At 41.2% G+C, this 17,108-nt stretch overlaps 1 protein-coding gene across 1 annotated transcript in view; it reads left to right on the forward strand.

The window, feature by feature from the left end:
- Positions 1-17,108, forward strand: part of LCT (lactase) — a 67,859-nt gene that overhangs the window by 5,426 nt on the left and 45,325 nt on the right. The window contains exon 2 of the mRNA XM_006880732.1: positions 15,668-15,747. Within this exon, the coding sequence (XP_006880794.1) occupies positions 15,668-15,747 (80 nt within the window). The remainder of the gene's footprint in view (positions 1-15,667; positions 15,748-17,108) is intronic.

The following is a 17,108-nucleotide window of genomic DNA, read 5'->3' on the forward strand; positions in this document are numbered from 1 at the left end:
TTTACAGTCCTTGGTTTTAGTCCTAGGTCCATGATCCACCTTGAGTTGGTTTTTGTATATGGAGTGAGGTGGGGATCTTGTTTAATTCTTCCGCAGATAGTTTTCCAATTTTGCCAACACCATTTGTTAAAAAGGCTGTCATTTCCCCACCTAACTGATTTCATCTCTTTGTATGATCATCTTAAGAATAGGCATGAGGTCTTGAACACCAGGGGTTGAAGACCAAATGAGTTGTGGGATGACATCAAGGATATCATCCATAAAGAAAGCAAAAGATCATTGCAAAAACACAGGAGAAAGAAAAAAATAAAAATGGATGTCAGGAAAGATTCTAAAGATTGCACTGGAGCATTGAGAAGCAAAAACGAAAGGAAAACATGTCAAAGTGAAAGAGTTGAACAGATGATTTCATAGGGCAGCTCAGGAGCACAAAGCAAGGTAATATAATGGAATGTACAGAGAGATGGAATTGGAGAATAAAAAGGGAAGGACTCACTCTATATTTCTCAAGCAGAAAGAACTGCAAAACAAATTTAAACCTCATTATATTGAATGACCCAGAAAGCATCAAAAGAAGATGTAGGGAATACACAGAGTCATAGTACCAGAAAGAATTGATTGACACTGAAAAATTCCGGAAGTACCATAAGAACAGGAGCCAATGGTAATGAAAGAGGAAGTAGAAGCTGCATTGAAGGCACTGGCAAAAAAATAAGGTCCTAGGAATCAAAGGAATACCAATTGACTTGTTTCAGTTAACAGATGCAGCCTTGGATACACTCACTAGTCTATGCCAGAACATTTATTTGGAGGACAGCTGTCTGGCTAACAGATTGGAAGAGGTCCATATTTGTTTCCATTCCCAAGAAAAATGATCCAACTGAATGTGGAAATTATCAAATATTGTTGATATCACATGCAAGCAAAATATTGCTGAAGATCCTTCAAAAATGATTGGAGCAATACAATGATAAGGAACTGCCAGAAGTTCAAGCAGGATTTATAAGAGGCCATGGCACCAGGGATATCATTGTTGATATCAGATGGATCCTGGCTGAAAGTAAGGAATACCAGAAGAATGTCTGTTTGTGCTTTATTGACTATGCAATGGTGTTTGTGTGGATTGTGACAAGTTGTGCCTGATATTGAGAAGAATTGGAATCTCAGAACACTTGATTGTGCTCATGCAGAACCTATACCTGGACCAGGAAGCTGTTGGGCAAACAGAGCAGGGAAGCACTGTATGGTTTGGAAATGGGGAGGGAGTGTGCCAGGGTTGTATACTCTCTCCATACCTATTCAGTCTGTATGCTGTGCAAATGAAGCCTGACTCTATGAGGAGGAGTGTGGCATCAGGATTGGAGGGAGACTCATCAGTAACTTCCATGATGTAGATGACAAAATCTTGCTTGCTGCAAGTGAGGAGGGCTTGAAGCGTTTGTTGCAGAAGATCAAGGAATGCAGACATTGGTATGGATTACATCTCAATCTCAGGAAAACAAAGATTCTTACTATTGGACAGATAGGCAGCACCATGATGGATGGAGAGGAGATTGAAACTGTCAGCAGTTTCCTCTTACTTGCATCCACAATTAACACCTTTGGTATGAGTAGTCAGGAAATAAGGAGACACATTGCATTAGGAAAATCTGCAGTTAGGAACCTTTCCAAATTATTGAGGAGTAGTGATGTTAGTTTGAGGACTAAGGTGTGTCTGATTTAGGCCATGGCCTTTCTGATTGTTAGCTATGCATCCAAGAGCTAGATAATGAATAAGGAAGAGAGAAAAAGAATTGATGCCCTTGAATTGTGGTGTTGGAGAAGAAGACTGAACATCCTATGGATGGTCAACAGAGTGAACAGATATGTCTTGAAGAGGGTGCAGCCAGAGTGCTCTTTGGAGGCAAGAATGATGAGACTTCACTCCGCATACTTTGGGCATGTTGCTAGGAGGTGCTGTTCCTTGGAGAAGGACATGTTGCTGGGAGGAGTTGAGGGTCAACGAAGGAGAGGAAGACCCTCAACCAGGTGGATTGACACGGTGACTGCTGCAATGGGCTCTCATGTGTCACGCGGTGTGAGGATGGCGCAGGATAGAACAGGGTTCAGATCTTTTGTTCATAGGGCTGCTATGAGTTGTGCTTGACTCAATGGTACATAACAACAACAACAAATACCCAGAAAAACTGAAAACTATACATCCACACAGTGATTTGTACACAGATGTCCATGGCAACATTGTCCATAACCAAATGGTAGAAACAACCCAAATGCCTATTAACTGATCAACACGTAAAGAAAATGTAGACTATCCATAGAGTGGAGTATTTTTAACCATAAAAAAGGAATCAACTATAACCATGAGTTATAATGAGGATGTCAGTTAACTAGTGCTGTTATAACAGAGACATCAGAATGCTTAACTTTAACAAACAGTGGTTGACTCTCTTCCAGTTTGGAGGCTAGAATCTGAATTCAAGGCTCCAACTCCAAGGTAACCCTTTCTGTGTGTCTTAGGGCAAGTCTTTTTCTTTCATCGAGAATCTAATCTGGGGAATTCTCTTTGGAACCCTGGCTCCAAAGATAATCTTAGTTCCTGGATCTTTGTTCTTGGCTGTAGAAGGTCCTATATCCTCTAATCTTTAATCTCTGCTCCTTTTACCTCTTCTAAAATAAAAGGGGGGGGGCATAAGTGATCCAGACCACACCCTAGGGAAGTTTTCCTTGGATAAGGCTGTGACCTCAGTAAAGGTGTTGTATCTAACCCTAATCTCATTACAACTGACTAGCCAGTCACACTGGATTGTATCAGAGGAGATGATCACACCTGCGGTGTTAGCCTAAAGTTGGCTTTTTTAGCCATTACTTTAGCGCCCTCTGGTCTTCTTAACTGCAGACACATGGTCTTGTAAATCATCAACAGCTCCGGGACCAGGATAAGAGAGAGTGCATCCCACAAAGGCCAGTAAGACTTGAGGGAGACTTTGGTAAGACCCTGGTTAGAGCCAGATCAGAGTGAGACTGTGATGGCAAGTCCCTGGTGATTGTGGTGGAGAGACTCTGGCAAGGTGTAACCTTTACTGCATTTGTTCTGGCCACAGTTAAAGGGATTGTTTGTCAGATGCTTGAAGAAACTGACTTATATCTGCTCTGAGATAAACCTTGCTGGATGACTGAGGAAACCAGAGGCTTCTTTAATTTGTGTTGCTTAACTGAAACTAGAACTTTTACTAGTTAAGGAATTGTGTTTTGCTGTTAATTTTGCTTGTTAATTTGACTGCTGGGCTTAACCTGTACTTGCATTGTGCGATATTCTTTGTCTCTCCCACTTCCCAACCTCTTTACCTAATAAACCTCACTCTTGATATTAAAGCTGTGAGTAAAGTTTGTGAATCAACAATGAATCTATATCGAACCCATATGATTGGTGGAAATAGATGCAGGAACATAGGAAGTGGTATGTCTGACCTTGCAGCTATCTACTTGCTGCTATGGATATTATTGATGGGGATAGTTCCCCTATATGAAGCAGGCAGAAGTCAGACTTGGCCACCACCATCCTCATGTATTTCCCACGCCATTACATAACTGCCGAATAACTGAGCATCTTGACTGTTCACGACGCTGACATACACCCGTGGAAACACAGCTCAATCCATGACATTAAATGCACCTTGAAAATATTAAGCTAAATTAAAGAAGCCAGACAAAAAAGTCTACATTTTCTAGAATTCCATTTGTATTAAATTCCCAGAATAGTCAAATAAGTAAATACGGAAAGTGTTTGTTAAGGGCCAGAGTTGATGAGGTGAGGATGGGGTGGGGAGATGCCTGTTCAGCTTGTTAAGTTTCTTTTTTGAGTGATGAGAACATTCTGGAATTATAGTGGAGATGATCTATCAGCCTTGGAATATACTAAAAACCACAAACTTTACTAAAGGTGTTTTATGTCATTATGTGTGAATTACATGCCTTCATTTAAAAAAAGTTAAAATGAAAACATAGGTGGAATGATTGAGGGTTCATTAATATAGGCAAACCCTAACAAAACTCCCTCCCATCTACCTGTAAGTCCTGCCTTACCCCATCCATGACAGCTTACCACACCCAGGTCACCCCAATGCTCAATGTTCTGTTCATCATCGCACAGCTCTTTTCCCATTTGGTATTCAAAATTATTTTCTTGGCCAAACATTTCCAATAATTTGGTTTTCAATTTTTTCTGAATTTATAGGAAAGTCTGCAAAAAAAAAAAATCATTATGTCCTTGTTTTGTTTTAAAAATGCATTTAAAGAGTCACTGGCTTCTATTTACATAACAATGAAATGCAGGTTGAGGTTTTTCTTAAAAATTTTTTTATCAGGGTTGATTTACATGCAGTGAACGAAAGGAATAGGTCTTAAGTTTACAGTTTGGTCAGTTGAACAAATCTATACACCCAGTTAACCCACAGGGAGTTATGGTAACCCAATGGATAGAGAATTGCACTGCCAATCAAAGGGCAAGCGATTCAAATCCACCAGCTGCTCCATGGGAAAAAGATGGGCAGTCTCCTTTGTGTGGTTCACAGCCTCTGAAAACCCACCGAGGTCAGCAACGGGGGTTAGTTCCAACTCGACAGCAGTAAGATAGTGGTTTAGCCCACATCCCTGTCAAAATAGGGATTTCAGACAAATCCTGAGTCATCTCTACCTCCAGAAGCAACCACTTACCTGGTTTCTATTTCCATAAATACAAATGGAAACTGATACTGTGTACTGTTTGTGTCTATTTTCTTCCATTCAGCACATTTGTGGTATTTATTCAGTTGTTGCATGACATAGAATTTAGTCTTTTGCTTCTGAATAGTATCCCAATGGGCACTAAGCTGTGCTAACCAGTCCACTAGCCTTGTTTTCCTTCAGGGACACTGTTCTGTATTAGTCACAATGAAGTAGTCACTTACATATTTGCAGTAAACTTGTAATGTCTATATGCTATTAGTAGCTTTTCACCCAACATGCAAAGTCTCAGGATAAAACTGTGAAATATTCCATATAAGAAATTATTCCAATATAATAATAAATCTGCTTGTTGAAGTATATCTTCAGCTCTTAAGAGACAGGATCCTATCAACAAATGAATGGATAGAGAAGCTGTGGTATATTCACACAATGGAATACTATGCTGCATTGAAAAACAAGGAACTCATGAAATATCTCAGTCGCAAAAGGACAAATACTGCATGGTGCCACTGCTGTAAAATGGGACTGATATCAGGGTTGGGGTAAGACTGAGAAAAACTGGATAAATTGTGTATACTACACTGAAACAGATGGGGGAGAGAATAATTTAAAAGCGATGTATGATAGGGTATTATGATTATCACAAGAGTCCACAATTAAGGTTGCATAGTAGAATGAACTTGGGGCGGTGAGTGGGGTGCAGGGAGATTGTGTACCAGGGAAGGAGTGTTTCTTTTGCTTTTCAAAGAGAGGTGAGAACTTGGAGGGGGGGAGGGCTGGGTGGGAAAAGAAGTGCAGCAATGAGTGAGTGGAAATCTAAAATCTCTGTAAATGTTCATTAAAATTATTAAAATTTTAAAAGTTACCAAAAAAATGAAATTACTATAATACTAAGTGAACTCTATTTTGAAAATGTTTTTCTTCCCTTGGAATGCATGGCAACCTCATTTTATGTGCTTGTACAATAAAAGTAGCACTTTAAGGACTCTTTTTCCTCTGCACTCATTCTTTCAGTTATCATACAGGACATTTGTATTGGGATTGTATTGTTTGCTGTGTGCAACTGTGAAGATTTAGCCTGAAAAAAATTACTTGTCCTGTCAATTTCTGTGGAAGACTCGCAAAGAAACAGTGACTCCCAAAGATTGACAGTGACCTTAACAATGGGCTTGAGCATATCTGAGATCATGAGGATACTGCCAGATAAGGCAAGGTTCAGACTTTGTTGTTCATAGGATTAAAAAGAGTCACAGTTGATTCCAGAGCACCTACAAACAACAACATCTTTTCTATTGTTGATGTTCTGGGAGTATCACAATGTGATCTCCTTTCTTTCCTTTGTTAAAGAAAAATTACTTGAGTAAAAGTGGTTTTGCAAAGTGGTTTTCTACTCAACCATTCATACCCATTTAGTTTTGTAACATTAATTACAATATGTAACTAAAACATTTCCCATTTTCTACAAGTAATTTTCATTTCCATTCATCCTATCCTTCCCCATTGTGCCTTCAAGGCCTTATTCTTGGGGAAATGCTGCCTTTTTGACCCTGTATGGTTGGTTATTCAGGAACCAATTCTTGCCTGGTATTGTTGGCCACCTTATAGGTCTGTGGCTTGGTTCAAAGTCAAGCAGTGAGAGCTCCTTTATTTTTTTTGAAGTCTCATTTCTATCACAAATGTATGTGTGCATAAATATGATAGTGTTAAATTTTTCTTGGTTTTGAGCACGATAAGGATATTATTTTTATTACAGTCTTCCAGAATTTTGCTTTGTTTCATACAAAATTATTTTTCCAGCATTTCCTTATGATGTTCAATATAGCTGTGAACACAAACCCAAGCCCATTTCTTTTGAGTCAAAAGATATATATCTTTCTCCTATGGAGTAGTTGGTGGACTTGAACTGCTAACTTTTTAGCTTGCAGCCCAATAAATTACCTACTACATAACCAGGACTCTAATATAGCAATAGTTTATAATTTTTCACTGCTGTGTATTATTCTATTGTGTGACACAGCCACATTTTATTCTCCTATTCTCTTGCTCATGAACAGTTGCTTTCAAGTTTTTGCTATTTAATTTCTGTCAAACAAATTAACAGTTTCTGTGATATTCTTATATAAACTTCTGCACATAGGGAAGTTTCTCTGACATGATTCACAAGAAACTGATGCTTGTTAGTATATGAGTGTTTAGCTTTGAGAGATAATGTGAATATATAAATTGTCTTTATTGCAGTTATATTAATTTACATTCGTACTTGTAATCAGTGATGCACTGTATTATTAAAGTTCTTATTGATCTCCTCCAATATGTGTAATACAAGAGTTCTTCCTTTAGGCCAGTCTGGTAGATATCAGGTTCCGGTGGAATTCCTTGCGTTTTTATTACTTGTTTATTACACCTGTTGAGCACAGCGGTCTGGTGGGTCGGAAGCTGGACAGTCAGCTCCAAAGGTGGACAGTCTCCTCCAGTGAGATTTAAAGCCTCTGAAAACCCGCCGAGGGGTCAGTTCTGTGAATACATGTGAATCTACATGTAATATGTCTTTCCTCATCTGTGAAATTCCTGTTGTGTCTCTTACCCATTTATTACTGCGTTGTGTCCCCCTGACGCAGGCACATGTATAGGAGTTCTTGATCTGTTTGTTCAGATCTCGTCTGTGCACATCCTGTGGGCTGACTGTATCTTTTCCCAGCATGTCATTGATTCCTTTATGGACCTTAGGTGAACAGCACTTTCAGTTTTAATGTAGTCAGTTTTTTCCCCTTTTACTTGGTTTTCCTGATATTGTTGTTGTTGTTGTTGTAGTTGTATACCGTTGAGTCAGAACTGACCCATAGCTGACCCTCCAGCAGTTTTTCAGAGGCAGTAAGTCACACAAGGAGAGATTGCCCATCTTTCTTCTGCAGAGCAAGCAGATTCAAACCCTGTGTTTTAGGATTGCTGCACAGATTCCTACCACGAGGCCACCAGAGCACCTAGGTTTTTTCTGAGAGCTTTTTAAAATGTATAATGGCTGTTTTTATTGTCACTTAATCCATTTCCTCCTTCTTGAGAATTACTAATTTTCAAGTATTTTCATCCCTCTCTTCTCCCTGCTCAAAGTTACTGGTGAATTGTGCTTCTTCATCACTCATGCTCTGGGGAGTCATTTTCTTTTTTAAAATTTGTTTTCAATCAATTACTCATACATTTTGGGTTATAACATTAATTACAATTGTATGATGGCATTATTACAAGGTCTTGTTGAATCCTCGCTGGACACTCACGTTCCCTTCACCTGCCCGTGCATCCACTAGTCCCTGCTTCCTCCCCCTCCCCCATCCCTGTCAACCCTCCGCCATTGTTTCTGTGTGCAGATCTCCCCTCTGCCTGCTCCCCATTCCATCAGTTATGCGTGTCCTGTTGTTCCAGATTGTTGATTGTAATACACAAAATGTCTGATTGTCCATTCATTTCAGACTGACTTTCTCTTCACCTATTCTAAGACAATATTCATCACCTATCCATTAATTAATTTCCTTATCTCACTGTCACATACCCCACAGCCATCCTACTTTTATAACAGTGCTCTTATACAGTATTTATCCTCTTGCGACTGAGTTCTTTCACTCAGCATAATGTCCTCTCGGTCTTTGGAGAGTCATTTTATGTCCCTTAAAAGAGTAAAAGAAAGGGAGCCTCTGGTGGCCTACTGGCAAGAAGCTGTGCTGCAATCCCGAAGTCATGCTGTTCGACTGTACCAGGTGCTCTGCTGGAGAAGGGGGGCCACCTCCTCCTGTGCCAGTAGGATCAGACTCTATGGTACACAACAAGGAGGTGGGGGGAAAAGGCCTTTTTTTTATAAAAAAAAAAAGAGTAAAAGATAATCTGCTGAACTGAAAGCCGTTTTTGGTTTCTTTTTAAGGTAAGCAGATTCCTTATTTTTTCCATTTTGATCTTTACTTTAGAAAATTGTTGCACCACAACAAGATAAAGGTAAAGAATCCAATAGAAAAATGGGCACAGGATATGAACAGGCACTTCACCGAAGACGACATTCAGATGGCTAACAAGCACATGAAGAAATACTCAAAATCCCTAGCCCTAAGAGAGATGCAAATTAAAACATCTGTGAGATATCATCTCACCCCAGTCAAAATAGCAAAATTTAACAGAACAGCAAGCAATAAATGCTTGCGAGGTTGTGGAGAAACTGGAACCCTTATTCACTGTTGGTGGGAGTGTAAAATGGTGCAACCCCTGTGAAAAGCGGTATGGTGCTTTCTCAAAAAGTTGCAAATAGAGACACCATTTGACCCAGCAATACCACTACTGGGAATATACCCCGAAGAGACCATAACTGACACCCAAGCAGATATATGCACACCCATGTTTATTGCAGCTTTGTTCACAATAGCAAGGAGTTGGAAACAACCTCAGTGCCCATCAACAAACGAATAGGTAGAGAAGCTGTGGTATATTTGCACAATGGAATACTATGCTCCATTGAAAAACAAGGAACTCATGCAATATTATTCAAAGTGGTTGACTCTGGAGAACATTATGCTGAGTGAAATATCCCAGTCACAAAAGGACAAATATTGCATGGTACCACTGTTGTAGAATGGAACTGTCCTTGGGGTTGGGGAGAGACTGAGTAAGATGGGTTCCATAATGTATACTGCACTGAAACAGAGAAGGGAGAAAACTGTTTAAAAGAGATATGTGATTAGGTATTTCTGTCATGACAGGAGTCTAGAGCGATGGCTACATGGTGGAGTGGACCTGGGGGAGGGTTTGTAAAATAATGAAAGAATCTTTTCTTTTACTTTTCCAAGAGGGTAATGTCTGGTGTGGGGGAGCCTTGGGAGGGGACAAATCTACAACAATGAATGAATGGAAATCCAAAGCCTCTGTAAATTTTCACTGAAATTAATAACAAATTTAAATTAAAAAAAAAGAATTAAGTTAGAGTAAGGATGGCAATGGGTAACTTGATTTGTGCCACTATTAGAACCTCTACTCAGAATATTATTGCTTTTCAATTTTTGACTCATGCACTTTTAACTTGTTAGTTAAATTTGTATCTTCTAGGCTGCAACACTTCCATGATACATCTTCAAGGATATGAACATGTACGGCTAAGCACAATTGATAACAGTGCATCTAAATTCCAAAATCAATCTCCATAATAGTCTATGTGTTTCCTACTGCCAAAGGGGCCTTTTAGAGTAGTGAGAGAAAACCTTCACCCTGAAACCCACAGTGTCTCTTTTCAGCAGGAAGTAGCTAAGAGAATATGCCATCCCTTTTCCTTATGAATCAGGGTGAAGTCTCTCTCAGGGAGGAGTGATAGGGAATGGCAAGGGACACACTGACAAAGGAGACTAATCAGAACTGGCTTTGACAAGCACTGTGGCAACTGGACAATTAGAACAGACATTGGGGGGGAAGAAGAACGAACTGGGGAGGAGGGTGGAGAAAATAGTGCAACAATGAATGAATGAAAACCCAAAATATCTGTAAATGTTCATTAAAACTAATAAAATTTAATAATAATAATAAAAAGAAAAAAATGTTATTAGGTACCATCGAGTGGCAGTCCTGTGAACAGACTTTTTTTTTTTCTTTTTTTTTATTTTTTTTTTCAGACTTTTTTTTTAATAATAGTGCTGGATATATAGAAAAATTGAGTAGGCAGCACCGAGTTCCCATCTACCCTCCCGGGTCCCCAGTTCCTCCTGTTACCAGCATCTTATATTAGTCTGCTACATTTGTCACAATTAATAGAGTTAATTAAAGTGTATAGTTTATTCAAATTTCCTGTTTTTCCTCAGTTTACTTTTTCTGTCAGGAGCTCATCCATGATGCCACATTCTGTTTGGTCATCATGTCTCCTTGGGCTCTTCTTGACTGTCACAATTTCTCAGATTTTGTTTTGTGACATGATGGTTTTAAGTAGTACTGGTCAGAGGTCTGTGTGGTTTGAGGGCGTGGTGTGTGCACACCTGAGTTTATTTATTCATTTTTGCTCCCCTCTTCCTCCCTTCTTAGCCCTGTGAATCCTCCAAGGTTAGTTCTGTGTAGAACGACCCCCCCTTTCATTGCTGTTGCCGTCCTGGTGCTGTCATGTCCAGTACGATCCAATGAACAGCAGATCTGGAACTCGTCCTACCCCGTGCCATCCCCATTGTCTCTGACACTCTAAGCCTTTTGTTACAGTCACTGTGTCAGTCCATCTTGTTGAGGGTCTTCCTCTCTTTTGCTGACCCTTTCTTAGCATGATGTCCTTTTCCACGGATTGTCCCCTCCTGACAGCATGCCCAGAGTAAGTGAGAGGAAGAAGCTTCTCCGCCTTTGCCATGGAGCTCCCTGGTTGCCCTTTGTCCAGGATGTGTCCTTAGCTGTTTCTATTAATGATCTTATGCCACAATTGGTCTCTTGCAGCCAGCTATTTGATAAGATGTGCCTCTACTGAGACTTCGCAGATCTTCTTATCGTGACTAGTTTGGGGGTGCAGACAGGGTTATGGGTTGGGCAGGAAGATCACAGAGGTGAAGTGCTGTTGTCATGGCACCGTATCAAGACTGTGCACTGTCACCATGCTTTATGGCTGCTGGTGTGTCCAGAGTCACCTCGCCGAGGGGGTGTTTGTCAGCTTACTCCACTATAAAGTTACTTTCCCCCTTTTCTCCCCTCTGTGTGAAAATTACTATGTGTGGCCCACACTTAAGCATGGGAAGTTATGCTACCACTAAAAAACACTTTTTACAAGTTATTTTCTCATCTTTTCATGTCAGTTGTTATAAACCTTGTAGTGATGCATTCAGTGTGTTGCCTTTGGGGAGGATACAGAAGAAGGAAGAGGGCTCTTGTCAAGGAGCTGGAGGGGATGAGGTGCAGAGGGGGCAGGTGACGCACTGATGTAAGAATTGCCCAGAGCCCCTTCCATTTGACCAACACTGAGACACACTCCAGGGTCACAATACCACAGCCTTCACCTCCCTACATCGCTTTCAACTCTGGCCTGAGGCGATGATATTTCCCATTTGACATTGGATCGTTCAAGAGGAAATTACTTTTCTTGAAGCATGAAGGCAAAAGTGAAGGGAGCTATTTTGTTGTAAACAATAATGTCTTAGTTTCTTAGTGTTTCTAGAACAGAAATATTGCATGATTGGCTTTAAGGAACAGGTATTCATTCTCTCATGATTCTAGGAGCCAAAAATCCACATCACAATTTTGACAGGGTGATTCTTTCCTCACAGAGAGCAGTGGGCCTTTCTTGATCCCTTGCTTGGTTCCTTGATTTGTAGACAATCTTCACATGACATCTAAGTATATATTCTATGCTTTTTATAACTCAGAAATGATGAGATATAGAATCCATCCTACTTGATTATCAAACTAATATAAAAAAGAAAACTGTTTCCAAGCAGAATTACATGCACAAATATAGGAGTGAGAATTCCAGCACTTAAATTGCAAAAATACAAATAAACCCACAACAAATGGCTTTTAGAGGAACAGAGTTCTTTGAACAGAAAGATGAGCAGACCCCAGTGTGGGGCCTGTGGGATGAGCATTGACTTCTGAGCTCAACGACTCGGAAGTGCCTGTGAGGGCCAGGGACTTCCATGACACGGGGCAGTGATTCTTCTGCACAAGCGGAACACAGCTGATTATTTTTTAACTTTTTATTATCATTATTGATATTTTAATGAAAGTTTACAGAAAACTTGGATTTCCATTCATTCATTGTTGCACACTTTCCTCCCTCCCCCTGCCCACGCACAGCTGATTCTTAATTCACAGCAAATACTGGTTTTGAGTTCTGTAGAGAGAGCAGATCATCTTAAACCAAAACATTGCTTCTCTTTTGTTCCCATAGGAAATATGGATGACTAATCTGGAGTGAGATGCTTGTTCTGAGTAGTCTGTGTTTTGTGTTACTTCGCGAAGCATAGTTAATGCTCAAATCGGAAATTGAATGGGGGAAGTTGGTTGCTTTGTGTAATAGGAGAATTTCTGAAACTCCAGGTACAGGTGTTCGCTCTTGTGATAAAAACAACTCACAGAATCCACTAGAAATGATTTTGTGGATTAACTGTGCTTAGATAGCAATGAATTGTCCTCATGTTTCATTGGTGGGAGATGATACCATATTGTACATTTTATGTTGTTGAGCCCATTTGTGTCAAGCACATTAAGTAAGTTCCAGTGTGTGATAACGGTGTGGGGCTGAATAAGGCAGTTCGGGATCCAAATTACAGACAATTCATGCTCCTTGAATGCGATGTATATTTGCCGTCTCTGAACCATCAGGCCGCTCTGGGGTGTCGTCCATGGAGAGTTGAGTTGTGCTACTGACTCAAGAGCCCTGTGTCTTCAGTGGGTCCAGTCCACCAGTGGCTCCGTGGCAAGGAATTGGACAGTCTCCTCCCACTGTGATTTACAGCCTTGGAGATCTGATGGGGGACCACGGGGAGTCAGGACGGACTTGATAGCATTGAGTTATGAAATGATTGAATAGTTTGTCAAAAAACTCATTGCCATCAAGTTGGACCCAACTCATGGATTCCACAGGGTTTTGCTGCTGTTGTTGTGTGCCTTTGAGTCAGAACCAATCCATAGCTGACCCTCCAGTGGGTTTTAGAGACTGTAAATTCCATGGGAGCATATTGCTCACCTTTATCCAATAAAGCAGCCAGTGTATTTGAACCACCTGCCTTTGGGTTGGCAGAGCAACTCCTTACCCACTAGGCCACTAGAGCCCCCTGCTCACAATAAATCTTCATCATAATTACCTTTACTTGCTGCACACACAGCTTTTCTTTTTTTCCTTTATTGTGATTTGTATAAAGGTTTACAAATAAATTGATTTTTTTTCATTCACTCATTTATACAGATTTATCCCCCATTAGTTTGTAATGCATGTCCTATTCCAGATTGTTAGGGGTTTGATTCATAATGTCTGAGCATTTATTTCTTTCACCCATCCAAACCATGCATCATAGAAACGTTTGCAGACGTTTTCTTGCATTAAAGTAAGGCTGAATAAGAATCCTGTACACCTGTTCCAAGTTACTTACATGTTCAATTTAAAGACATACTTAGAATCCCTGTCTCTGCTGAAACCTGTGAAAGTGATTAAGACCCACCTTCACTATCAGTGAATAGCCAGGAAAACAGCTCTATCTTATCAGCACGGGAACTAAATGTTTCTGGGTGACATTCCCTGCTTGGAAGATTTCAAAGTTCCATCATGGTTATCTAAACAAGCTCTCTGTGGTTAGCAGCTGTTGTTCCAGGCAGTTTCACCTGCTAGAGGTTTCTTCTTCCTCTAATAGGCTGTGGATGAGCACAAGGTCTCGGCCATACAGTCTTAAAGTTTTAGACTTATATTCTGGTTTTATTTAGTATTTCCAAATCAGAGTTCTGAGCACTTCCCATGCACTCGGCCCTAAACTCAGTTCTCAAGAGATCCAATTCTGAACAAAGATTTATGCACCTCAGAGAGGCTGATGTGCAGAACCCCAACTCCACCGCATCTGAATAAAAATGTGCATAAATAATAACTGAATAAATGTGCAGCCCCAAGTCTGCTAAAACCCATCCCTTGAAGGCGGGAGCTGAGAACTGATTTTCATCAGCACTACAGATGGTTCTAACCTGCACAAGCTTGAGAACCGCCGCTGTCTGTGCTGAAAAGTCAAAGGAAGCAGGTTCCAGCTGCACGTATTTGTACTTCCTGTTCTCCTCAATATACCCAAAGCAAAAATTCACTCTGGTCAAGGTGACTCTGACTCGTGTTGACCCTCCACTGGGTTTCTGAGGCTGTAAATCTTTACAGAACACTGCCCATCTTTCTCTAATCTTGGAGTTAGCAGCCCAAAAGGTGGCCCCTCATGTGAGCAGGGCTCCTTCCTAGGTGGGGGCAGGGGGAGAAATCACACCTATCCTGATTCATGGACACCCTGGTCCTGGCTCATGGACACCCTGGCCCTGACACAGACACCCTGCATCAGGTTTCCTAGATAAAAGACTGAAAAGGGAGTAGATCACCTGTCTCTCTCCTGTGGGGCACCTGGTGGATTTGAACACTCAGGGAGATTAGCAGCACAATTCCCCATGAACTGCACCCCGGAGCTCCCTCAGAGTGCAGTGTGGCCCCACTGGTGCTTGTCCAGTGAGTTAGGACTACAGTCCAGCCGCCTCCAAGGCCAGGCCTGTGAGATCCCTGTCTGCCTCTGGTGCTGCTGCTGGTGCTGGGCGTGCCTGATTTCTTTCTCCCAAGAAGGCTCCTACTAGTTTTCTGTATTTCATAGTCCCAACTTAGAAGAAATAGTCTCTGAAAGAGACATTTTTTAAAAGGAGCTAGCTTGCTTTCAGAAGAAGTCTCTCAGCTGTTTTGAAGAACTATCTGTATGAGATCAAATCTTTAACAGAAACTTGAAAGATTAATTGGAAAACTTAGGGGGCAGTGAGTTTATGTCAGTGAAGGAGGAACGACTCAGAAAAGGGGAGTGAGATTGCACAAGGAACACTATCATCCATGACACGAAACAGTGTACATAGATATAAACTGGGTCATTAGTGGGTGGTTTGCTGTGTCTGTTTTCAACAGCAATTTTTTTAAATTTCTCCATTGGGATAAATTCATATGGAACCCCACCCACTGCGGCACAGTTAATGCTGTGTCATGGCAGCTCTGCAGGACAAAGTGGGATTCCTCCATCTCTCGGGTTCGGAGGGTGTGAACCTTCACACATGCAGAGTTCCTCATCAGACTAACTGTGGGTTCAAACTGCTGAGGTTTGGGCAGTGGCCCAGTGCTTAGCCCCTACCCTAGCGGGCTCCTGCCCATAGAAAAGGTGTTAAGGAATGAAAGCCTGAGAGTGTTCTCAGTCCAGGCCTCCTCCTGTCCTCACACCTGCCTCTTCTCTGCTTGGTTTAGGTGGAAAGCTCTCCGTGGTCCTACCTGCTGAAGAGATAGCCGCATTTCTGCATGAACCGTCTCTGTCTGCACTTGTCAAGGTGAGGATAGCATCTGTGATGTCTAAACAGGCTGCAATCTGAATTTTACAAAACCAAGAGAGTTTTTGTTGGCTTGACATTTTTTTAAATGTCTCTTCTGGATTCTATACATTCTCCAGATTCCTAATCACTCCCCAAAATAAAACATCTCTTTCGTTATAGTCCTGCTTGGCCCAGCGTCAGCCAGCTTGCCTACACTGAGCGGCCAAATGCTTGTGTTGCGCTGACTTTTGATTAGAAGGTTCTAGAATATCTTATAAGAAAAGATGTCTATTTACAGCAGAGCAGATAGTAGGGAAGAAAAGACATACTCCCTAGGGTACCCGTTCTGGCTGCTCCTAGTTTAACTATGACTTTTTGACTATAATTTTATGAACATAAAAATCAAGCCCACTGAGGATTCAGATTGTCAGGGTCAGGGATTTAAAATCCTGACCTGAACCAATGCCAGGGATGCCTGTGGGCCAGAAAGCCATTTAAATTAATCATTTAATTTATTTTCAAGAGGAGATAAGAGCTATCAGTGACCCACGCGGGCTCCTCCTGGTAAGTCTGTTCAGTTGGCCAAAGTGCTGATCAGAAAATTGCGTATTCAGCTGTTCCTTTTGAACTGGTCTCTCTGCTCCAGTCCTGTCATACAATGTTTCTGTATGAATAGTCCAAATGTATAATCCCAAGGGAGCTCTGGTGACAAGAAGCTGTGTTGCAATCCCCAAAAGTATAGTCCCTAAGTCAGTGTCAGTTCCTCAGGTGCTCCATCTTGGCCTCACCTCCTAGTCCCACCCCTGGTCACCCTTTTTGTGTTATGCTGTCTCTTCACTCTACACAATCTCTACCAGACGTCCTTTCCATTCCTCTGGGCCTCCCTCAAAGATTCAGACACAGTCCTACCCATGGGTGAGGCCCTGTGAATGCACTTTCCTGCTTAATAATACTCTCCTCACTTGAGACATGATAGCCTTTTGTTTAGACCAACAGTTCCAAAACTTTGACCTGTACAAGAAACACCTAAGAGGTAATTAGGAACTCAGAGATCCACGCTTAATGTGGAGGGAGAGAGGAGACGCCTCTGGCCTTCACAGGTTATCCACGATGGAGCTCAGGTGAGGCTGACTCCCACCTGTCACCGACCACTCGACCACGGTCGTGACAAGAAACTCGAGGGGTTTCTTGGTGAAGAGCAGGTGAGGGACGAAGTCGGCGAAAATGAGAGTCTGCACACTAGGATGATGTAGAGAGCTCTAGTTTATTATGCTAAAAGCCTGCTTTTTATACATTTAAACTTGTTAAACTTGACTTATAGCCAACATTTTGTGATTACAAAGCTCACATAAGATTTTAACTAGAAAAAACAAAAAGAA

This window comes from Elephantulus edwardii, unplaced genomic scaffold (genome assembly GCF_000299155.1).
Source record: "Elephantulus edwardii isolate Elephantulus edwardi_28Jun2011 unplaced genomic scaffold, EleEdw1.0 scaffold00010, whole genome shotgun sequence".
Lineage (NCBI taxonomy): Eukaryota > Metazoa > Chordata > Mammalia > Macroscelidea > Macroscelididae > Elephantulus > Elephantulus edwardii.